This window comes from Dendropsophus ebraccatus, chromosome 4 (genome assembly GCF_027789765.1).
Source record: "Dendropsophus ebraccatus isolate aDenEbr1 chromosome 4, aDenEbr1.pat, whole genome shotgun sequence".
NCBI lineage: Eukaryota > Metazoa > Chordata > Amphibia > Anura > Hylidae > Dendropsophus > Dendropsophus ebraccatus.
The window spans coordinates 75587301-75612961 of NC_091457.1; the positions used below are offsets into that span (position 1 = coordinate 75587301).

The window sequence follows — 25661 nt, forward strand, 5'->3', positions numbered from 1 at the left end:
CAATCAGCGTGAAAATGCCTGCTTGTTGGCGAATCTTTTGTGCAGCACTAAAATTTACTGCTATTGACCGCACATCCCTCTGTCTAAACAGGGAATCAGCAGCCAATAGTAATGTATTTAAATGGCTGCACAAACAACAAAATGATTGTTTGTGCATCCCCGACTGTGTGATTAATCGTGCCTTGTAAATGCATACTTCTTTTAATGTAAAAGGACCTTTATAGTAGGCACACAGAATTCTTACATAAACACTGCATCCTTCTCCACTACCAAGGCAGGCGTGTTAAAGTGGAATCCATAGGTTTTATGGACAATATATTTGTACAGCAGATCCAAGTTCTTCTCTTCTTTCACTGACGTATAAATTAAGGCAGCTCCATCTGTCAGCCTCAATTAAGGAACACAATGGGCAGCAGACCAAACAAAATGACATGTACCCAGTGGTTCAATGCAAAATGTATACAGGTTTAGGGCATAAACAATTGGCAAGGAACATCCAAAGGAGAATCAGGAGTATTTTGTAAGTTCGAATTTTAGCTTCTTGTAAACAATGTATTTCTCAGCCATTTTTGTAGTAATTACTGTAAATTTAACAGAAACATATTGAGTGATGTATTGCAGCCAGCATTCAGTCCTTATTTGCATAGAAAGGTGGAGAGCCTATAAATACATTACTTATACTGTACTGATCCAATGATACACCTTGCAATATACTACTAAGGTGGTATTCACATGTCTGCAAATTTACGGACGTTAGTAACAGGGAAGGAATGCCATGGATTCTTTGCCCATCCAGCATGATGTGTCAGTATCATGCCGGCAGTGGGCAAACTCTTTAAATCGCAGCGGCACTATTGTGACAGAGCCACAGTGATTCAAAAAGTTTCCCCGCTGCCAGCACGATACTGATCATGCCGGGCAGGGAACAAATCTATGACATTCCTTCCCCGTCCGCAATGTTCGCGGACAAGTGAATGCCCCCTTAAAGTGGCCAAATACCTTCAATAACTGTCAGCCAAACGATCCTTTATCTGACAGTTAACTCTCCCCTACAAGTTTACCTATATTAGTTGTGATGGGTATACACCTTTAAGGGAAACTTAGAACAAAAAAATGTTTTGCTTAAAAAAAAAAAAAAAAATGGTTATAGAATAAGAATCTGAGAGAGGGTTGTCTATAAGTTGAAGTGTTTTGACACATTGGGAGTGGTTTATAAGAGATGGCCTGAAGGTTGGTAGGAGTATCCAATGGGTGGCCCCATTGGTCTAAATAGCTAATGCATGTTACTAACTGGAGGCATGTCTCTGCACTGTCTGGCACTGGCAGGTTTGATTGAATTGTGTCACACTGTGAAGGAACATGCCCCGGCTGGTGACACCCAGTCATCCATTTCTAGTAAGAATAACATAGGCACAACACAGAGCTAAAGGCCCTATTACACAAAATGATTATCGTCCGTTACAGCCGATAATCATTTGTGTAATAGACGACAACAATCAGCCGACATGAACAATGTCAGCTGATCGTTGTCTGTTGTCTGTCAACATGTTGAAAAAAAATAACGACTAAGGCCTTATTCACACGTTCCGTAATTTACGGATCCGTATTTCCGTATCCGAGTTAGTGCACATTGAAGTCTATTGGGCTATTCACACGATCAGTAGCAGAAATGGATGAAAATCAATCCGTAAAAAAAAAAAGGACATGTCCTAGTGCGGACCATGATTTTTTTACGGATCCTCTCATTGAAATCAATTGCGTACGGATTGTTTACGGATTGAAACATGTTTGGCATCCGTATTTCCGTATTCCCGTGAAAAAATACGGATGACTCATGGGTCACATGGTTCTGTCTCCTAAGCAACCGCTGACAGGAAGGAGGAAGTGCAGAATCACATGCCGGTGGGAATTGAAAGTGAAAGCAGCAGCACATGTGGTGGGACCCAGAAACAGACAGAGAAAGTGAAAGAGAAGATTAAAAATGGATGTGGAGAAGCTCATTCACCTCATAGAAGAACGCCCCTACTTGTGGAACAAAAGAGATGCATTTTATGTGAACCGAACAAGAAGGGACAAGGGATGGTCTGAGATTGCTTTCGATCTGCTGCCCTCGCTCTGTGTAATAGCGCCAGCAGCGAGCGGGGAACGAGGAGCAAGCAAGCGCTGACATGGTCCAGAATTGTTATTTACTAAGACATATAAGAAGAGGCCACAAGTGCTCTTTAAAGTGACACTGTCACCTCCTTTTTGCATTCTGACATCTTTACACAGGTGTAAAGGGTAAATTTAGCATTTTTCATACCTTATTTCATATCATACATCATGGTGTTTGTTCAAGTAAAAAGTGTCCTTTTATCAACTGTAGATTGTATTAAGTGGACGTGGCCCCGCCCCCTTGGCGCCTATTGGTTAGCCAACGTAAAGGGGGTGGGGTCTAGACATTTCGGCCAGCCTGTTCCAATGTCCGGCGAGGGGGCGGGACCAACTGTGGCATTGTGGGCGGGGCTAAGTGGCACTAATGCCGCGAGGCCCCGCCCACTTAACACAATCTGCAGTTGATAAAAGATGACTTTTTACTTGAACAAGCACCATGACGTATGATATAAAATAATGTATGAAAACCACTAAATAAACCCTTTACACCTGTGTAGAGATGTCAGAATGCAAAAAGGAGGTGACAGTGTCACTTTAAGGGTTCAAGTTGACAGTTTGTAGTTATAAACAGCGAATGCAGCTCTGGAGCATAATGGTTTGTAACCAGGATTTGTACATACAAATTTCCTCAACTTTTTTCCCTGTTTCTTTTACTGTAAATGTGTTTGTCTTTTTATATCTTTATGTTAGGTTTTTTCTTATGTTTATGTCTTTTAGGTGTAAAAGAAGTTTAACTGTAAAGCTCCCCAGAGGTGAAGCTTTTCCTGAAATGTTCACACTAGAAATCCATACAATGCACAAGACAAGACTAGCCATGGTATTTGTAATATCTAGATAGATCAGCTTCCTGAACACAACAGCTGTATATAGGTGGGAAATAAAGTCTGAGGTTAGTGATAGGATACACTGTAGGCAGAACCTCCGGATGTGAGACTGGATGAAGTCAAAATACTCATCTCTGTAGTCATGTTCTTTTTCCAAGACACTCACTGCATCACACTGGAAAACAAGAACATTCACAAGATTCAGATATATTCAAAGCTATGGACACCTTTGCACTGAAATGTTAGACCACCACAATGCTGTCAGATGAGATGCTTGTGAGAAGCCAGTGTTAGAGACAACAGCACGGAGGGGGGAGGACGTTCAGAGTTAGGAGACTGAGGAAGGCATCTATACAGGCCAGAGCATACAGGCTGTAGACAGGCAGGAAAGCATACAAAGGGCAGTTTGCAGAAAGGATCTAAGGGGTAGGGTGTAAATGATGTAACATGGAGAGAAAAGAAGTACAGTCATAGCAACTGCACAGGAGTAGGGGCAGACACACACAATCCCTAGGCCACATTCCTAACTTTATTTTATGTCGGGTGCAAAGACCCCTTTGGCACTTGATTCAACACTAATAATAAATGCTACACAGCTGGAGATTGTGTATCTGGGACTAGAAGCATGAGCCGCCATCAATTACAACTAACCTTAGTGCAAACGACTAGCACAGGAATGCCAAGATTGTGTGTGAGAATATTATCACCGAGTGGCAAAATAATATTCTCATCCTCTGTGCCTGATGAAGTAGGAGCTCTTCTCTGAGGGGACCCTGAGGAGTCTTCTGGTTCCATATATTCTTGAAACTCTTTAATGACTGTAAAGAGAATTACAATAAAAGTTTTTAAAAAAAAATATTCCCATAAAACAGTTGTCACGCACCTTTCCTGACAATCTGAACAGCGACATAATAAACACTCATAGCAATTTAGGTCCTTCTCACAAAATACACACTGGCAGCATATTGTGATCAAAGCCATGTAGTGACTTCCAAAGGAAGAGATACAGTACTTCCCCTTTAAGCAATGCAAATAAGTAGTCAATGCATTTGGGAATTTGCATGATCTCACAATGAAGACATTCACAGTGCACTTGTGTGTTCTAGAAACCACCAGCAACGGACAAAAGATGAGCCGATACTTCACAGAGCACAAGACACGTCATTGTAAGGATGGAAAGGGCAGGTGTCCCCTGTTCCTTCACAAAGGCAATAAGACACAGCCATGGTCATTTCCGAAGCTCCCTTCATGTTCAGTGGTGCAGCCACCTTGCCATTTCCCAGGAACTAAAGTTGTTGTAGTAGTCCAGGAGCACAGTGTAGCATGAACCTAATAAAATGTATATGGCTTCTTCCTCAGATGCATAAGAAATTGTAGTGTATAGTGACCTTTTATACTCTCACTAAGCAAACATGACATAAGACTCTCTTATTAGCAGCCAAGGAACGCGGCTATTGGTTGTCACAAACCGATTGTTATACTCAGCCAATCGCGGCTGAGTAGCTGATGATGCGGCAGAGGGCTGTCCTAAGATGACATCATTGGCACAAGATGGCGGACGGGGGTCGGCAAGAGGCAGGTATGTATAGAGCACTACACTTCCGGGTCTGGTGTGGGTGGGGGGAAACACAGGGAAGGGGCGATTCAATAACATAAATTACAAAGTTGTATAACTTTGTAATGTGTGTTATTTAGTGAATAATTGTTAAGCGCCGCACTACCCCTTTAATGCCAGCTAATTAACCATGTAAAGGCCACTGTCAAATCTGACAGCGCTGTTTAAATGGCTTGTACAAGCCATTATACTTACAGCCCTGGTCTACTGGCTCCCAGTGCTGTGTGTGTGCCTCTGTGATAATTTCAGACTGTCTGCAGCAGCCTGAAACAATCAAGCGTAGAAAACATGAATAAATGTAGTACATATGTATTGAATTGATGCCTAAGAGCACTGATGATATTGCTAATAACAGTACAGTACAGTTTCTGTCATAGTTATAATGGATCTGATAAAGTTCAGCCTCTCTGACTGTACACTCAGTCTCTTAGCTTACTTAGAGATAAGGATTATGATCAACAACAGTGGGTGGGCACCACCAAAATACCTGTACAGGGACCACAGGTGCAGTTAGGGTGTACTGTAGTTTGAAAGTCAAGATGGATGCTGCTCAGAAGTCACATGATCCTTCTACAGTAATGAAATATAGGTATGCAGCAGAGCCAAGATAAAACAGATCAGACTGCAGGCAAAATAATGGTGTTTGTGCATTATACAGGCAGAATAAAAACATCTGTTCAGCATGCACTATTCATGGCAGATGTCAGACTGGGGAGGAGACCTTCAGGAGATATATGCTTTAAAGGGGTAGTGCGGCGGTAAAGAATTATTCACAGACTAACACACATTACAAAGTTATACAACTTTGTAATGTATGTGAATGGCCCCCTTCCCCGTGTCCCACCACCCCCACCCGTGTACCCGGAAGTGTGGTGCGCTATACTCACCTGTCACGTGCCGACACCAGCCTCCGATCTTCAGCGAGTGACGTCTTCTTCGGGCAGCCCGCGAACAGCTCCGACTGTCCCGAATGCCGCCCGCCCTCTGCAGCATCATCCGATGCTCAGCCGCGATTGGCTGAGCATAACTGTGCTCAGCCAATCGTGGCTGAGCACAGTTGTGACGCGGCGGAGGGGGGACGGGCGGCAGCGACTCGGCCGTCCATCCGAAGATGATGTTTGGCACAAGATGGCGGACGGCCCTCGACACGGATCAGGTAATGTATAATGCACCAACACTTCCGGGTACACGGGTGGGGGTGGTGGGACACGGGGAAGGGGGCTATTCGCAGACATAACATACATTACAAAGTTGTATAACTTTGTAATGTGTGCTATTCTGTGAATAATTTCTGAGCGCCGCACTACCCCTTTAAGCTTTATATAGCATTTTAGTACATTTTTTTTTTCCAGCCAACACATTAAAAGTCACACATCTTTCTGTTATGATTTTTGTCTATGTCAGTCCCTCTCCAGGTTTTAGCTGCAACTAATAACCAAAATATTAGGCTTGGCTTAGGGCCGTATTACACAGCCCGATACTCTGGATAAATCGGTGCTCGCTTTCTAAGCCTATTACATGGCTCGATAATTGTGAAGCAAAGGCAGCACAGACGTTATTAGTGATGCCCATGCAGCCCTTGCGGTACATAGTAAATAATAAAGTATATACATTACCTCAGTCTCCACGCTCCCCGGTGTTCTCACCTCTGCCTGCTCGTCATCGCCACTAGAACTTTAGAGCTGGCCACTCAGCAAATCACTGGCCGAGACGGGACAGCGCCATGGGCAGTGATTGGCTGAGCAGTCTATCACTTTAAAGACTGGTGTAGAAGCTTCAGTGGCGGCAAGCGGGCAGAAGCGAGAATACCGAGGAGCATGGACAGGTATGTATAAATTTTTCTTAATACACTCTTCAGCCATCGGCCACACATTGCTATTACACATAGTGATGCCACCAGGCAGCCGACGATTTTAGGCAGAATCTGCCAAATTGGCCTGATTCTGCAGTTTATCGCTCCATCTAATAGGGCCCTTAGGCTGGTCAAACAGAGATTATATAGCACTAAAGTTTTTTTGTTTTTTTTACCAATCAATTTCATTGCAGAATGCCAAAGCATTGAAAAGTGCTGGCAGAAACTGACAATTATGTAACACCACACAGTACTACCATTACTGCTCCACAGCTTTCCCAGATTCCTGAATGACAAACCTATAAAATTACACCACAATACGAAAGAGGAGGGCGGAATGATATGTACAGTCTGGGCATTATATGGCAAGTCTTCTTTGTAACATTTTGTATTGTAAATGTGGACTGGAAAAACACTGGGGGAATGAGGGAATGCATTAATTTATAAGGTACATTTCTTCCAGCCTAAAGCCGGGTCTAAATAAACTAGAGAGGGTGGGCTGCATCCACCAACGTCACGTCCTCAGGAGACAATATGTACATAAAACCAGTTTACCTTGGGAGAAGGAAACAACTTCAGTACATGAAACAGACAACACAACAAGTATTTGTACAGCACAGGCATGCGATGACAGCTCCTGGCGTATCAATATTTGCTGGGAAATCACTACCTATTTATCTTAATACCTGTACTAACATTTGTCACCTAAGAATGTCCTATGAATGTTATGCCCTATGAACGAATGGAGCAGTAGTACAGGCTCGCTCTCATATTAGACAAAGCAATTCTTCGTTTTCACCGATTAGCGATAATCAATTGCAAAGGAGCGTGTCTAAATACCTTAAGAGCTTGTTTAGTGAACGACAAGCGAGAATTTTTTCTTTTAAAACGACAGGCACTTAGAGGAAAAGATAAATTGCTAAGAAAAGTTGTTAATGCAAGCGTAAATAAGAGAGTAATTGTGTTCGTAATATTCTGTGAACGACAAGAGTTTACACTGAAAGACTTTCGATTTTCAGGTCAGCTCAAAAGATGCGATGAACAAATTTTCATTCATCGTTTGATTGTGGCCACGTTTACACCAGAAGATTATCGCTTAAATTCAAACAATTTATTGTGCAATAATTGGCCCATGTAAAAAGCCCTTCAGTTTTAGGTAGCCTGGACGCAGATTAGCCCAGCCAAATCTTATGCACTCCCACAATCCTGTAGCAAAGATAAGACAAAGGAAGGTAAGAGCCCAAGGGAGGAAGCTGTGGCTTCTGCCAGTTCCCAGGATACTGCTCTAATCTACAGAAGCCAGAACCTAATAAAGCAGTAATGGGTATTTCTACTTTGTACTTATAATTTTGATAAAATATTCCTATTTGATGAATTCTAAAACGAAAATCAGAACCATTATAAAAGCTAAAAAATCCAATGAAAGGACATGCCTCCAAAAGTAAAGACACTACCTATACACGAGCCCTTGGCCACTATTTTAATTGGCAGTGATCTCCAACCTGTGGCAGTTTTCAGCACTATACTATCATGAGGCTGGTGGCCATGCTGGGAGCTATAGTGTTGCGCCAGAAGGATAACCACAGCTGCCCTGAACAAATAGGCAGATTTTTATAATGCAATCGATAGTTGGCACTAGAGATGAGCGAACCTCGAGCATGCTTGAGTTCATCTGAACCTGATAGTTCGGCATTTGATTAGCGGGGGCTGCTGAACTTGGATAAAGCTCTAAGGTTTTCTGGAAAACATGGATACAGCCAATGACTATATCCATGTTTTCCACATAGCCTTAGGGCTTTATCCAACTTTAGCAGCTACCGCTAATCAAATGCAGAACGCTCGGGTTCGGATGAACTCGAGCATGCTCGAGGTTTGCTCATCTCTCGTTGGCACCAGTCTGGTAACATGTTACCTGACAGCTGTTAACTCTAATGTATACCGTAATAAGAATTCAGAAAGATATTTCTAAGCATTTAAAGATCATTCATCATTGATGGAATTGTTCACACGTGAATGGATTCTTGCAACCACAAGTTACAAGTTATATTAAACATATAAAGCTACTCTGCAGTTGCTTAGTGTAAATTGGCCTGCAGAATGAGAGAAGCCTCCAGACAATATTTCTATATCATGTGTTAAAAGCTTCTCACATGTTTCAAGATGAGAACCATCTGCATCACATGCTGCACATCTGCTGGAACGTTCTCTGCAACTGCCAAGTTACGTGCGGCTCAGTACAAGCATTTGTGAAAGATACACCCAGGGTGCGAGACCCCGGGAAGCCTCTGCCACTCCCAGACACATAGGCCCTCAGGAATACAATGCTGGCTCTACTGACATGGGCCATGGCTGTTTCAGTACTGCGATTCTACAAAAAACACTAATTCGATCATCAGAAAAATCTCTCGCCACATACAGCCAGAGAAAGGCTGCATCATACTCCACTGCACAGGCATTCAGTAGGATAGGTCTCCTTTAGACTTTGATTATTAAAAAACATATACAGTATATTCACTGTGTTCCTCTAGATAGGAAAGTTACTACAAATGACACTAACACTTTGCGGTCTCCTTCACAGATCAGCAATTGCGGACAGACTACGGACCCAATCATACACCCTAGGGTCACCATTCACCAATAAACGGGTCCATGCATTTCGGATGACTACGGATGCATACCTGTGGACATGTGATTGAGGCCTAAGGGTGAAATTTCCACTCCAACAGACAATGGCTGGAAATAGTTTAGCTTTGTTTAGGTCAAAAGAAAAAGATCACGTTCCACAGAAAAGGAAAGAGAAGGAATATTTACACCTGTAACTTTACCTCCTATTATAAATAGCCAAGACAATGTTGTCGCTAAGATGGAAAGCTGCCAATTCTAAGGTCTTTGTTCACTCCTCTATTCTAGACAAACAAAACCAATCAAGTATCGATGTACTGTACGCTCAATCAGTAATGACAATGGGGGAAATTTATGAATGCTCCAGAGCGTAAAATTATTTTTTTTTATTGCACCAAAAAACAAGACCTACAGAACAATAGCTATCTAATGTGTATGGCTATCTTACAGCTGAGCGTAAAGCTGCAAAGTGCAAGCCATTAAGTACTGTTTCCTCAAATAGGAATGTGACAGACAACCATTTGTCAGGGAACACTACTCTCAAGGCATAAGTGCAGAGCATAACCCCAGCAATGTGCTCATCTTAATGTAAATTAATGTTTCATAGATACCACATTTGGCAGGGAATATAGTCCCCTACTTTGTAGGACTGCTGTTATCCTTACATTAAATTGATGTCCACTGAGTTGAAAATGAGCATTTACCCTGCAGTTCTTTTGACAAGAACTAAACCAGGGAAATTTCCCTTTGGCAGGACACATCATGATCAGCCAGACATCAGGCTCCTCCTTCATGGGTATAACTATGTTGTCAGTAGTGCAGGAGTTTTGAAAACTTATTAAAGGGGTTATCCAGGATTAAAAAAAAAAAAATCACACCTACTTTCTTTTAAAAACAGCCGCACTGGTCCTCAGGTTGTGTGTGGTACTGAGTGGCAAAACCACATCCAAACTGAGGATAAGTGTGCTGCTGTTTCTGGAAAAAGCAGCCATGTCTGTTCAAGGGCCCTATTACATAAGACGATTATGTTGCAGAAAATTGTTATATCTTTCAAATTTAAACGATAATTAAACGAGGCCAACGAAGTCCACTTACTTCCCCGGTTCCAGCGCCGGGTCCTGGATTGCATTGCTCCAGTCCACGCTGCCCAGCCACTTCCTACCCGCTTACTGGTCTCGGAAGCAGGCTTCAAACCTCACGACTAAAGCCCGCGTCAGAGACCAGGAAGCAGCCGGGCAGCGCGGACCGAAGTAGCGCGATCCGGGACCTGGCGATGGAACCAGGGAGGTAAGGGGATGTCGTTGGCCTCATCCACCTCCTCCCCGACCATAGGCGAAAAAGCCTCCCAGACCAGAGTACCTCTTTAATTGTTCACTAATCGTTCAGAGTAATTCCTCATTGTTCATTCTTTTGCTGGATCAGATGGAGTAAACAATCGTATTAACAATCTTTATAAAAAAAACTATCATTCTGTGTACTATGGTAGCAATTTTAGGTTAGCAATAAACAATCTTGTTTGAAATTATTTATTGTTAAAGGGGTAGTGCGGCGTTTAATATTTATTCATTAAATAACACACATTACAAAGTTATACAACAAAGTTATACAACTCGCCACCAATCGTGGCTGATGACGCAGCAGAGGGGGGCCGGCATGAGGGACGGCTGGAGCAGTCAGGCCAGCCTCCCGAAGAGGACGTCGTCAACCCAAGATGGTGGCTGGGGTCGACAGCAAATACGTAAGTATAATGCACCACACTTCCACCATAACTTTTGGGGGGGAACACAGGTAAGGGGGCCATTCACTTAAATAACACACATTACAGTTGTATAATTTTGTAATGTGTGTTATTTAGTGAATAAATGTTAAATGCCGCACTACCCCTTTAATTGTTGAAAATCACTTTGTCTAATAGGACCCTGAGGGTGGTATTACACGGGCCGAGCAGGGCCCGATAATACCTGTAAACGAGCAGCGATCTGCTAGATCGTTGCTCGTTTACTGGACCTATTACACGGCCCGATAATCGTTTGACAAGAGCTGCAAGGACATCGTTACCGATGTCCTTGCAGCCCTTGCTAAACTGGCATACATTACCCATCCACGTTCCAGGGCTGCTCCTGCGTCCGCTTCTCCCGGGGGTCCCGCGCGCTCTCTAGCGTCACAGCAGCCTGTCAGCTGGTAGGCCGCTCAGCCAATCACAGGCCGGGACCACCGCGGCCTGTGATTGGCTGAGCGGCCTATCAGCTGACAGGCCTCTGTGACGCTAGAGCGCGCGCGGGACGCAGGGAGAAGCGGACGGCAGGAGCAGCCCTGGAACGTGGATGGGTAATGTATATCGTTAGTCGCCGGCCACGCACCGCTATTACACGCAGCGGTGCGCGGTCGGCGCCCGACGAAAATAGGTTCTAACCTATATCAACGATCAGCCGATGATCGTTGTCATCGGCTGATCGTTGCATTTATTACACGGAGCGATAATTATCGTTTCGTGTAATACCACCCTAAGGGTCCACTTACACAGAAAGATTATTTGACAGATTATCTGCCAAAGATTTGAAGCCAAAGCCAGAAACAGACTATAAACAGAGATCAGGTCATAAATGAAAGCCTGAGATTTCTCCACTTTTCAAAACCATTCCTGGATTTGGCTTCAAATCTTTGGCAGATAATCTTTCTGTGTAAATGGACCCTAAGCCTTGATAACTCCTTTAAAGGAATTGTCAAGTTTTTGCAAATACATTCATTCAGCAAACTTTCCTTCTCTTGATATGACTTGCCGCTTATTTGTAATATGATAATATGACAGCGTATTATATACACACGCGCATTTATATATATATATATATATATATATATATATATATATATATATATATATATTTATTTATACACACACACACCAGCCAGATCACTGCTTTTAGAGCAGAGTTGTGGTTGTAAACCTAACCTTGAGCTGTCATCAATAGAAGAAAAGGACCCAGCAAGGTTAACTAGACAGAAGACACTTCTCTCATAAATGTCTTGGCTGGCCAAACCTCCTAATCTAATACCTGAACCCTTCTTTTGACACTTACTCTTTTGTTCCAGATCTCTAACCTCCTCAGGGGGAATCTTCAGCTTGTCTAGGTGCTCCCGTAATACGCTGGACCACTTCAGTAGAGATTCCATTATCGTCCACGGCCTGGACATGTCTACCACAAACACAGCCATTGTGTCACGGATTGTGTCCGCAGACAAAGCAAATTTTAAAAGGCCTTTGTGGTACAAGTCTCCATCTAAAATCCACACATTGCAGCGTGTAAGATCTGAGGGTAAAACACACAAGACAGTCATTGCATTATTTCCAAGCATCAGGTACATAACAAACAAAACCATCAGAGAGCTTGCAATGTGGATCTAATGCTGCTGCACAGCACCACAGACACTAGATAATGTGGATGACAAGAACTCCTAAGCTATAAAGGTCACCACAGTGGTTGTCACTCAGCTTTCCCAGAGGATAAGGACAATGCTGCAGTCATGTAGGAAACAAAAAATAAATTTGTCTGTTTTATTCAAGCAGCAAGTTAAAAAGATGGAACCGGTAATTCCTCAATGTGGAACAGTGCCCCCAACCCAGTAATCTCCAATGGTAATGAATTCTCATAACCTGTTAGCAGTGGCTGATGTTTAAACTGGTCTAGATGTGTAGATGCGGGAATACTTGGATGTGTAAGAGACTGTATACTAAGATATCTAGATCACCATATTTGCCTTCTAGCACAATTAGCATTTTCTCAGCTTCCGACTGACAGAACATGTATATACTCTTGTGTTTACACAGATTAGCTCATGTGCCTGGCAGCCAAGCAATGAGCTGGATCCTACAGTAAAAGCACTCATTGTTTTTGGACAATATCAACCATAATTTGTCACGCAGCTGCTGCTTGGCACTGGTGGGTGCCGTAAATAGCTGGCAATGTGCTGCAGAGAGACGCAAGCCACGTACAGCAAGCTGCAAATAGTCTGGCTCACTAAAATAGAAGCTGATGTGTCTGTATTATGCAAATGAAGTCTGCCATACAAATAATAGAAATGTCTGCAGTGACTACTACAGCGCAGTAACAGAATCAACATTACTTACAGCTAGTAACCAAACAAACCTCAATAAAATGTATGGTGGAAGGAAAGCAAAGATCATCGTCCCCTCCCTTCTCCTTTCCCTGTCTCAGCTCATAAGACATAAATGCACTAGTTAATTTACCATGTAGCTGACTGGACACATGCAGGAGAGATGGGGGAGATTTATCAAACCTTAAGGAACAGTGTTGCAGCTACTCATAGCAACCAAGCAGATTCCAGCTTTCATTTACCGGAGGACTTCCAAAAATGAAAGCTGGAATATGGGTAGCTGCTCTGCACAAGCTGTAATAAATGTTCCCCTATATATTTTCTTAATGGGTCAGTTACCTTAACATTTACGCATATAGCCCCCCCCCACCACCACCACCACCACAGCAGCTCCCCATGGCCTCCCCCGCACTTACCCACTCGCCGGCGGTGCATGTAATAGTGCCTGCAGCGAGTGGGGAGTGAGGAGCAATCGAGCACTGACCTTGGCACTTGCTTGCTCCAGGAGATTACCCCGTGTATTAGGGGCTATAAACAAGCATGTTAAGCTAAGCATTTATGTATTCAAAATGGGGGGGGGGGTAGGACTGCCAGACCCCTTTGGTGGCAATTTCCATGTGAACAAATCGAATCAGACAGCTGAAGTTGAGCATACCCAAACCATCTCTCCCCCAACATCATCCATTGGGAAAGAGTTACAAGGTCAAGGTATACCAGAAAAACTTGCAAAACATTCAGTCAAAACATGTCAGTTGTGGTCATGCAGCAGTTGGACAGCTGCAGTCCTATGTAGCGCCATGGGTGACTCATATTGGTAGCGGATGGAAAGAATGGGGAAGCACTACTTCTGTCAGCAAAAACAAAGTTTGAGTATCTATGAAAACGAACCACTGTTTGACAGAAATGCATGCAACCTCCATTGGATCAAAATAGAGGTCGCGCACATTTACATCAATGTGTTTACCTCATTACAATTAAGCCTGACAACTGCTGAGGCCGCACATGTGTTCGAGGCCCCACCTTGGACATACAGGCGCATCATTGGGTACATACCTAAAAGGCATATAATTTGCACCTCGCTGATTACACCCAGAAGAGAATTCTGGGGCAAAGGCAGACTGCGTTTGCAGAGAGACACAAAAATGGGAGGGCTTTGGCCTTTTTGGTCTGAACAGAGTCACCAGACGGTAGTAGCTGCTTTATGTGTAGAAGATGGCTCCTTCATAACTGAACCAAAGGTCTGTGACCAGTTTGTCCGATATTACACATAGGTATATGCCTCATGTTCAGCTTTTATAGACCTCACTGTATCCCTGGATAGGATCTCCCTGCACTTTTCGTCCGTTTCAGATCGATTAGATCTTAATGCCCCAATTATAGAGGCGGAAATACAGAGAGCTATTACACAATTGGTTCCCCGCAAGGCTCCTGGCCCGGACGGCTTCCCAGCTGAATAGTACAAACTGTACAAGAAGCTGCACAGCTCTAGACTGCTAACCCTGTTTCAGTATGCTCTTTCTCTTACTGTCCTCATTTTATGTTGTGATCTATGAAGCTGGGAAGGCTTCAGACCTATCTCTTATTAATTTGATTATTAAAATCTTGGCAAAGGTACTGGAGCAGTGATCCTGTCAGTAGTGGTAACAGATCAGTCGGGTTTCATGCCAGGAAAATCGACAGACATTAACATTCAGCAACTATATACCAACCTCTAGTTGTGCCATGATAATGCACTAGACAAAATCTGTACTATACCCAGTTGATAATATTGACCCTGGTTCTGTTCCTCCTGCTCATCTCTTCTTTTTGTTGATAGATTTGTTTACTTGGGAATATACATAAAGATGTTCACCCTTTTCCTGCTCTAAACCTAGACCCTACGGTGCAGGAGTGGCCCGGAAGCTGAAGGCATGGAATACCCTTCCATTATCCCCGATCGGCCAAATCAATATTTTCAAAATGGTCTTGTTACCTAAATTATTGTATCTTTAAAGGGCGGCCCTAATGTCCCTACCAAAGACCCACTTTTTGGCTCTGGATAAACTCCTGACGCCAATACACAGGTATCTACCAGAACTGTGTAATCTCCTGAATTTTCTGGGTGCAACATGGTCTTAAAAATTTGATACAGCTGTACCCAGAAGGAGTTCCATCTACATTTGCAGACCTTAAACACTTTAATTTCCCTCAGTCACACACATGCAGGGTACAGTTCAGGGGAGAGAGCATTGACTTAGATTATGGCGATATTGAAAAGGTACTAAGTAGGGACCCACTAGAGAAACCTGTATCCTCCCTATATCTGACTATAATGTACAAGCAGGATTTCCCGGTGGCCAAGCCATTAGCTAAGTGGTAGGCTGATGTTCCCTCACTTGAAAAATCACCACATTAAAGAACTGATGAGTCCCTGGAAAAAAATAATAATAATAAAATCGGTAATTTGTGCTAGGGATCGGGGACAGGTTGGTTAAGATGGGTAAACTCTTCTCCGACATCTGCAGGGGATGTGGAAGAGATAAGGGAGTATAGATACACATGATATGGTCTTGCCCAATTATTCAGGATTACTGGTGCAAGGTGCACCACTTACTTGATCAGAAGGTAAATCTCCCTGGATTGTGTGCCCCTGAGAATAGTCTCTAAAAGAACCATCTCTAGGCTTATGCATATTCTCACTGTGTATGCTGTGGTTATCTATTTTGTAAACCTTAGTTGAAATGTGTGTCATTGTAAACCATTAATGTCACTCACGGTAGTGAATGCTCGGTTTCTTTCTTTTTTCCATATTTTGTATCTGTTTTTAAAATTAAAAAGCTATAAACAAACACTTATCATGGATATCTGCACTTCTGTAGTACAAGAGAAATTCACCACTGACCTGGCAGCGGCTGCAGTGATAGGTACACTTTTAGTTAGAATTCTGGCATGGTTTAAGCCGCCTAATAGTTGGTCTAAACTGAAGTTGGCCACACACTTTCAATAACATCAGTAATTTCTCCTGCCCTCCCCATACACATGAACGTTCAGCATGGTCCTGTGTTCTTTATGGGGATGGGAGCTGATGGTGTGTTTACACACACACACACAGATTTATCTGACAGATTTTTGAAGCCAAAGCCAGGAACAGACTATAAACTGGGAACAGGTTAGAAAGGAAACACTGAGATTTCTCCTCTTTTCAAATCCATTCCTGGTTTTGGCTTCTAAAATCTATCAGATAATCTGTCTGTATGCACCTGTATATGACCCAATGTATTATATGAAGGTCCCCATGCACATACTAAACCAAAAAAGAAAGGGGAACAACCCACAAACAAAAGTGCAGGACCAAATGTTTGAAAATGTATTGTCTTTCTTTTATTTGAATATATATAGAAGCAAAAATTTACAAAGATATAAAAATATTGTACAGGAGCTGACACTTATCCAGATCCCCAAAGGAACAGGTGGTGATAAATGGAGTTACACAGTAAACCTCAAAAACATAGGAAATATATAAGATCAATTTACATTATTGGAGCACTGGGCATTGGGCATATATCTAACCAAATAATGTCACTCAATAGAATACAATACAAAATATAAGACAGATGTCAGACCAATGATTTGCCCACAAATCTTGTCCTTAATGTACAAACCACCAAACCACTCACCTGACGCGCGTTTTGCATATTTGCTTTATAGAGGGTGATAAAGTAAATATGCGAAATGCCCATTGGGTGAGTGGTTTGGTGGTTGGTGAATTAAGGACAAGATTTGTGGGCAAATCATTGGTCTGACATCTGTCTTATACACATTTTGTATTGTATTCTATTGAGTGACAATATTTGGTTAGATATATGACCAATGCCCAGTGCTCCAATAATGTAAATTGATTTTATATATTTCATATGTTTTTGAGGTTTACTATGTAACTCCATTTATCACCACCTGTTCCTTTGGGGATCTGGATAAGTGTCAGCTCCTGTACAATATTTTTATATCTTTGTAAATTTTTGTTTCTATATATATATTCAAATAAAAGAAACAATACATTTTCAAACATTTGGTCATGCACTTTTGTTTGTGGGTTGTTCCCCTTTCTTTTTTGGTTTAGATAATCTGTCTGTGTAAACGCACTGTGATAAATGTGGTATACTCTAAAGGCCCTATTACACTGAACGAATATCGGCGTATTCAGACGATATTGGCCGATAATCGCTCTGTGTAATAGAAGGCAACGATCAGCTGACGATGTTGGCTCATACAGATACGATCTGCTGCTGTCATTCTGAGGAACAGGAGCAGCGGCAGCAGACCACCACTATCCCCTATGGGCTGCCCAGGCGATCTAGCGATCACCCGGGCAGCCCCCCCGCAGCTCCTTGTGCCCCTGTACTCAATGAGCACTGACAGCGCTCGTTTGCTCCTCTAGTCGCCCCGTGCAATAGGGGTTTAAGATTCTTTAGTCTAAATTTTAGAGTTTCTAATTACATGGCTTTAGAGACCATTCTGTTTATATTCAGAAACTGAAAATCTATCCTGATCATGCTTTTTAACACACATGCTTGATTCCTCCTGTATCTTGCAGTGAGCACAGTAACTGTGTGAGTAGGACATGATCAGGACAGGCCTTTAGCTTCATGCTGGCTGACAGCAGGCAGATAATTTGAAAGGGAAGAGATAAGAAAGCAGCTAATGTCAGCATTAGAAAATGATTTTGTGTCACTGCACTTTCAATGCATTAAATAAAAAAATAAAAAGTTGTAAATGCAGGGGAAGTTCTTTTAATACAGACTGTCCCTTTAAACATTTAAACTTCACAGTACATTGTGTAGTACTACTTACCATCTCGGTCCTCATCATGGATGCTAAGATACAAATATTCCAGACCTCGGCCTTTCTTGTTATGATCAGCTCCTTGCAGTTTTGCCATAAGAGTTGTCTTTCCTGATCCATCTTCTCCTGCACAAACCAAAGGAGTATAGTAGATAAAGGCCACAGAGAAGTGGGGGAGATTTACCAGGCAGCCTCACAGTAAGAATTTGCCTTGTTGCCCATACCATACTTGTTTTTGTTTTTATTATTATTATTATTATTACTATTATTGTTTTTATTTTAAATTTCTGCTTTAAAATCTTAATAAACCCTGATAAAATAAAAACTAAGCTGTCATAGGCTGCTATGAGCAACAAGGAATATTCATACTTAAAAGAGAGCCATCTGTCTATTCTATTTTCAACTGGATTTAACGACTGGTGGGATCCCTATCTGGAGATATGGGGGGCAGTGGACCCCAGTTCTCTCAATAGGTGCCGGGTGGTAGTGTCAGAGATGTATAGGACAAGTACAGCGTATATTATGTTTTTTGTAAACCAATTTAAATTTGAGGTGACAATACTATGAATATCCATCCAAACCCCATGCAATGGGACAGCCATTGCTCTGTGCATACAGTGCATCTCCCAATTGGCTCCTACAGTCCATAGTACTTATCATAGGATTTGTTGAGACACCTCCCTGCACATTGCCAAATTTACATCCATCATTACCCATACATCAAAACTACAATGGATGCACAAAAAGATAGGACCTCACTTACCAAATACCAGTATATTTTTCCCACAGGGTAGCTTATTCCGTGCCCTGGTAGAAACGTCACTGAGAATAGATGACCTACACAAAGAAAAAAGTTGGGTTATAAACGGTTATGATGAAATGGGCAAATGCATAAACAAAAAGAATAGATATATTTTAGTATAGCAGCCACTGAACCTTCTCAACTTGTCAAATATTTGCAGGACAGACCTTGTGGCATAATAAAGCTGAGGCTGCATCTCTTTAAATAAGGAGGGGGGTAATAGGTCATATTTTATTAATCAGCACATCCGCAGTGCACCTCACTGGCTTCATGCTAATGTATAACAATACATCCCCAAGCTTTAACATGGACATTAAAGGGCACTAGGAAACCCGAAGTGTCTACTATCTAAGGAATGGGGATACTACTGCACCAAGCAAATACAGTACATTACTAGCAGTACACGGAAAAATACAAGCTCTTCCATAATTAAAAAAAAAAAATCAGGTTGGAATCAAATAAATGATGACGACAACTATACTGGATCCCATCCACCTCTCTTAGAAAGAAAAAGCTGGAATGGCCTCACAGATGAAGACGATCCAACTTTCCCAGGGATGTTCTGGCTTACAGTGTTACTCACAGACGCCATAAAAAGCCTCATGACAGAAAGTGGCGCAGCTTGACAAACCAGGGTGTGGTATTCTCCCAGGCCATGGAGCATTATAGTTAAGAGCTTGGTATAGAGTGTGCAGAACCGGGAACTAATATTAACAAGGGCTGTAAAAGATGAAAAGGGCTGGAGAGCTACACGAGGAACAAGCATAGAGATGTACTGACCTGAAGTTCTATTAAAGAGGATCTGATCACTCCATTGTAGAGAATACCCAAATTCCCCAGAATATAACAATACAATAATATCTTTTCCTAGAAGTCTGTGTTGTGTGATCCCTGTAATTTCTCTGGGAAGTAAAAGAACAAAACTGACAACCAGGAATACAATCTCTGCCAACAGGCAGTGTCCATGTCCAGTCAGTGCTTATAGTAGTAGGTTATATAGGAGGGACACTCCATTATACAGATTTATTACCAGAAAGAAACGCAAATGTTTACTAAAGGAGAGCACACCAAGTAAATGCTATTACACCCATCTTTTTTCTTTAACCCTGATAAAACATAGAAGACTTCCCATTCAAGACTTCTAAAAGGCTGGGTGACAACATGATCTGCTGCACAGAATAAGCCTGAGATTCCCAGAAGCTCTGCTGCTGTTCCCCCCTGGCACTGGGCGCTGGTGATGACAGGATGATGCGAGAGATATAGACGGGCATGGCACTCTATTAGAGCTGGCATGACTAAGCTGACAGCTCTGCACCGTATACAGCTCCATTTCACCGGTGAGGATTTACTGCAGACAAGCCGGCTGAGTAGCAGTGGCATAGAAGAAGGACCGAGAAGTTTTTAATAAGCGTGGAATATGCAGTTCTGTGCTATGAGATCATAAATCATTTCAACAGAACACAAGCCATGCTAACTAAATCTTGTGTGTCATCTCAGAGCTAGTAGCTGGCACCAGGATACACTATTACCAAGCCCTAGAGTTTACAATGCACCAAGAACTTTCACACCACACTGAGGATGGGTTCACACGTAAAGCTGCAGCAATGATTTACACTGGCCCTACAATATATACCTTTAATCCACCATTGTAAATTTACCTCCGGATTACCTGTTTGAGGAAAAACACTGACCACAGGGAAACCATAAAAAAGCAGGCTATCTACTGTTTACTAATCTTACTATAGTTTTATGTGATAGCCCAGAAAAGCTCAGCTCATCACGCATGACCTCAGGACAGGGATGGACTGTTTCTACTGGTCAGACATAAAAACGGAGACATAAAAAAAACCTGGAACCAGAAAGGTGGCTTACATTGTTATACCATCTCCAACAGCTAGGATATATCGATTTGCCTTACCTTATGATGTGTTTTGGACCCACTCCAGGTTTGGGGTAAAAACGCTATAATACTGTCTTGCTTTCCATTTTCTTACCATAGCATCTATGTCATCTAGGCTTCCCATAACGCTTTGGTCAGGGGCAGTCTGGTAGCTGACTGACTTGCCATTGAATTGTATCAGAATGGGTTTATATTTAACATATATGTTGTATATAGAAGAATCCATTTTATCATGGACTTACATTATTTAAAAAAAAATGTTATAATACAACTACTATGTTTTTGCATACAGTAAAATCAACCCCTTAATGGTGACAACTCTAATATCTCTCTATTGAGCAGGAGACGCCGAGGATGAAGGTATGTCTCTTACCTTCATCCTTGGTGCCCTTCCTGTGCACTCAGTCGTTTATGCCTCAGTCCGGTAATACTGTTAGGAGCACTGCCCCACCCCCCCTAGTGACAATCCAGCCCACTTCATTGATTATCATTAGAAGAGGCGGGCCGAACGGCGATATGGAGGCAGGGGAGTGCTTCTAATGGTGCCCTAGTGCTCCAAACATTCTTACCGGACCGTAGAATGAATGCCACAAAAATGTACTGGTACGTCATGGTGCAGTTACGGGTGTATGGAGCATGCTTGGGAGACTGGCTAGCTGCAAACCACATGGCTCCCCACTTCATTTAGCTATGACAACATCATTTTAAGGCCATTGTCCCACATAATAAGAGACCAGCCAGGTCATAGAACAACCAGTGTCAGAAAAGATCATCTTTACTGCTGCTAAATGAGAATGCAGGTGCATCTGTGCACGCCCACATCCGAATTCCCTGCTGCACACAATGGAGCGTGCGGCCGGAGCCGCACGCTCCACTGTGTGAACGGACAGGGTTTTCTGCGGCCGCTATTTATTGAATAGCAACCGCAGAAAACTGACATGTCAATTTCTTGCGGCGCTGCTAGAGATCCCGGCCGGAGTGTATGCCATGTGTATACACTCCGGCCGGGATTCCATAGAAGGCAGCACTACGTAAGCTATGTAGTAATCAAGGCCGTTGTTGCAAATATGCAACAATGGCCATGATAACTACGTAGCTTACGTAGTCTGAACATGCCTGCACATTGGTGGTGGTATAGTTGCACAGACTGGCTTCTTATAACATGTACTAGGCCTCCATGGCCACTGAGACTTATCTACTGCTGCAGTAGTACTACATTGATCCCTAAAATCAGTCAAGCAGATGCTCACAGAAGTTCGGTACATAAACTGGATATACTTATATCCATACTGACCAGAGGAATTAAGATAACACATATATATTTGATTGAACAGCTTAACCACGCACCCTGGTTTCACCCAGCAGAGTTTGGCTCAGTATTTCACATCAGTATTTGTAATCCAAAAACAGGCGTGGGTCCAAAATGTGCCTTAACACACAACATATCTGCAGCGGATTTCTCTCTGCAAATTTGCAGCAAAATTCGCTGCGGAAACTTGGCCACTGCGAGTATGTCAGCCCATTGAAATGCATGGGTAAGTATCCACAGCGGTTTTGCTGCTAATTCACAGCGAGAAATCCGCTGCGGATACGTTTTGTGTGAAGGCACCCTTAAGGTCCAAATCTGTGCATTGTTTTTTCCCCCTATATGTTTCCTATCTTGAACCAATAGAGGGGGGAAAAAAAAAAACACACGATGCAAAGAACTGTACCTTTTTCAGGGCCTCGGGATGGAGGTCACAGGATTGGAGTCCTGGTCCTTTTATAGTAGTAATCAAAACTTAATACAAAGATGTAACTGACATAAAATAGAATGGTACAAAGAACTAGAACATGGAGCGAGAGGTCCCTAGTGTAGAACTGGTCACAAACAGAAAGACTTTGCTTGCATGACTCTCAGCATGGTTTTCCTTCAGGCTATGTTCACACTGTTCTCTGTAGTCAGTATTTTTAGCCATAATCACAAGTGGAATCTAGATAGAGAACTATGAAGATTCCATTAACTATATTGCAAAGATCTGCACCTTTTTTTCCCACTGAGCAAAATACTATGCGAGAAACACCCCCCTCCCCACACACACGCATGCATGCACCCCTTTACCCTTAGGCTACGTTCACACAATGTAATATAATGGCCGTTGGTCTGAGTGTTAAACGACGGCTGCTCTATTACATGTTCATCCAGTCAATAATGCATTATCAGCTGTAGGACCATACTTTTCCACCATAGAAGTAGGGCGACTCCTTTCCAGTCTAAACAACTGGAGAAAGTTCTACCGGTCCCCTTCCATGTTACAGACTTGTCAATGACTCCATAAATCCTGGTACAGTGCTGAGCCCTACAGCCATCAGTATACACATACAGTATATACACATGTACAGCCTATGAGAGGAGCTATAGGTATGGAACAATATCACCTTGCAGAAGCTGCAGCTTTGTGCCAATGGATGGCGCTATTTATATTACATTACAGACACAGCAATATAAGACTGACATATATATATATATATATATATATATATATATATAGTGTATGTGTGTATTCATTTCCCAAATACACAGGTGACTTCGCAGAAACATGACTCCCTCTATGGCTTTACAGCTGATGGTGAACTACAAGTCCAAGAATGACAAACTGGGACTGGAATCGCCATCCTCCCCGCTTAGCAGGGCCTGGCTGTGTGATGATGACAGCTGTCACCCATCTCTGCCCCCATCCCCACTGTAATGCCGGAGGATGGCAGCCCCAGTAGCAGAGCTCAGTGTATTCCCCCCATAGCACCATATAACAGCCCCCTGCCGCCCGGGCATCCTCCTCACCATAGACTCTGCCCCTCGTCTTCATCGCCCCCCACTCCAGGTGCCTCCCCCCGGTCAGCGCCCAGCAGCTTCCTTTCCGCCGCCATCTTGCCACTGCGGCCACCACAAAGAATGACATCACCCGGTACTCTTCGGAGGACCTAACTTTGAGGTGACCGATCAGATGCCTGATTAGACACATAAAGCTTTCTGCTGCAGTGATCTCAGAAGGTGACCCGGCGGGAAAAAAACATCACTAGGAAGAGCTTAAAGTGTGAGATTTTTAACATAGAGGACGCTCCGGCAGCGCTCGGTATCAGGCAATTACTAGGGCAGCTTCAGCGTCTAGGTCTTCAGGACACGGGTGAAGTCATGAGTGGAGGAGCCGCCCTGATTCACCTGCTGCCATCTGCTGGTAAGAAGGTGACATTACATGAGATGATGTCAAGGCGTTCATAGTTCTCATGATGTTGCATCACTGTGGCTGGGTTTCACACAGAATTTTTGCTCATTATTTCGGTCCTCATATTGCAACCAAAACTAGGAGTGGATTGAAAACACAGAAAGGCTATGTTCACACAATGTTGAAATTTAGTGGATGGCCATCATTTTATGACAAATAATGGCCGTTATTTCAAAACAACAGGGTTTTTTTTAAATAACGCCAATTACTTGCCACTAAATGATGGCCATCCACTAAATAACGGCGATCCACTAGCCTTTCTGTCTTTTCAATCCAGTCCTGGTTTTGGTTGCAATATGAGGACCAAAATACTGAGCTAAAATACTGTGTGAACAGCCTTAGGCTATGTTCACATTTGGTATGAGACCGGCCGTTCCGTGACCTGGCCAGGTTACGGAACGGACTGTCTCAGAAAAGATGATCCTAGCCGGTACTGCAGTACCAGCCGGTTGATCTGTAGCGCCGCTGAGTTTTGATGTGGGCGCATCCGTGTGTGCCCGTATCACAAATCCACACAGCACACAATGGAGCGTGCGGCCGGAGCTGCTCGCTCCACTGTGTGCACTGACAGGGTTTTCTGCGGCCGCTATTCACTGAATAGCGGCTGCAGAAAACTGACATGTCAGTTTTCTACTGTGCCGCTAGGGATCCGTCATATTTTACTCTGGGCTTACAAATGTCCCCGGAGCTCAGGGGATTTATGTAAAGGCACATTGCCTCTACATAAATCCCAAGCGCACAGAGCCCGTCCGTGTGAAATTTTGGAAACTTATGCCAGCTTAGAGCTGGCATAGGTTTCAGTATCATTTTTCCGCCGGAAAAATGACAAATGCGGCACACACAGAGGCTGCGCCCCCTCTGCGTGCTGCCGCACCCCCCATAACGCCCCCTCTCCGCCCCACTGGCGAAGGTGGCGCAGATGGGGCAGATATGAAAAAAATATTCACAAAATTACCCTTTGTGAATATTTTTACGCCAAACAGCCCCATCTGCGCCTAAAAACGTGTTTTCGCCTTTTCATACATGTCTCCCTATGTGTATACACTCCGGCCGGGATTCTCTCAACCTGTAGCACTATGTAAGTACCGCAGAAATCATGGCCGTTGTAACAATTTCTGCGGAACTTACGTAGTGTGAACATAGCTTTAGGGTGTGTTCTCACATACAGGATCTGCAGCAGATTTGATGGCGCAGATTTGTTTCTGCAGCAGATCCTGTACGTGGGAACTGTTGGTGTGGATATTAACCAACCCAGGCATTGGATACATTAAAAAAAAACAAAAGTATCCATCACAAATTAAAAAATCATTTTTGTTATTAACTGTTTAAAAGTCTAAAAACACCACATTACACATAACACCTATCGCCTATGATATTGGCTGGTATAATGGGGTCCAAAGATGAAAAAAATATAATTCTGGTCACATTGCATTGACCCTTTACAATCAAAATATACAATCTAATAAAGCAATAATCATATGCAGATCATATCCAAAGCGGATTATGGCCGACGTGTTTCCCTGTTCAAATCAGATACGGTTTACCAGCTTAATTGATCTAAAAAAAACTCTCTTAGTAGGCTATCAGTAAGTGCACACTCAGGCCCTCCAGTTGTTACAGAACTACAATTCCCATCATACCTGGACAGCTCGAGGTAAAGCTTTGGCTGTCCAGGCATGATAGGAATTGTAGTTT

At 42.9% G+C, this 25661-nt stretch overlaps 2 protein-coding genes across 2 annotated transcripts in view; one reads left to right on the forward strand and one right to left on the reverse strand.

Moving 5' to 3' along the window:
* The window catches only part of DYNC1LI2 (dynein cytoplasmic 1 light intermediate chain 2), a 31184-nt gene extending 7535 nt beyond the window's left edge, over window positions 1–23649 (reverse strand). The window contains exons 1-7 of the mRNA XM_069966037.1: window positions 23525–23649; window positions 18765–18838; window positions 18011–18127; window positions 12145–12375; window positions 3630–3796; window positions 3060–3153; window positions 245–380 (exon numbers count right to left, since the gene is read on the reverse strand). Of these exons, the coding sequence (XP_069822138.1) occupies window positions 245–380; window positions 3060–3153; window positions 3630–3796; window positions 12145–12375; window positions 18011–18127; window positions 18765–18838; window positions 23525–23610 (905 nt within the window). The 5' untranslated portion in view covers window positions 23611–23649. The remainder of the gene's footprint in view (window positions 1–244; window positions 381–3059; window positions 3154–3629; window positions 3797–12144; window positions 12376–18010; window positions 18128–18764; window positions 18839–23524) is intronic.
* LOC138788294 (probable serine/threonine-protein kinase kinX) overlaps window positions 20719–25661 on the forward strand; it is a 32162-nt gene continuing 27219 nt past the window's right edge. Inside the window, exon 1 of the mRNA XM_069966036.1 lies at window positions 20719–20756. The gene's annotated coding sequence lies outside the window, so the exon portion shown is untranslated. The remainder of the gene's footprint in view (window positions 20757–25661) is intronic.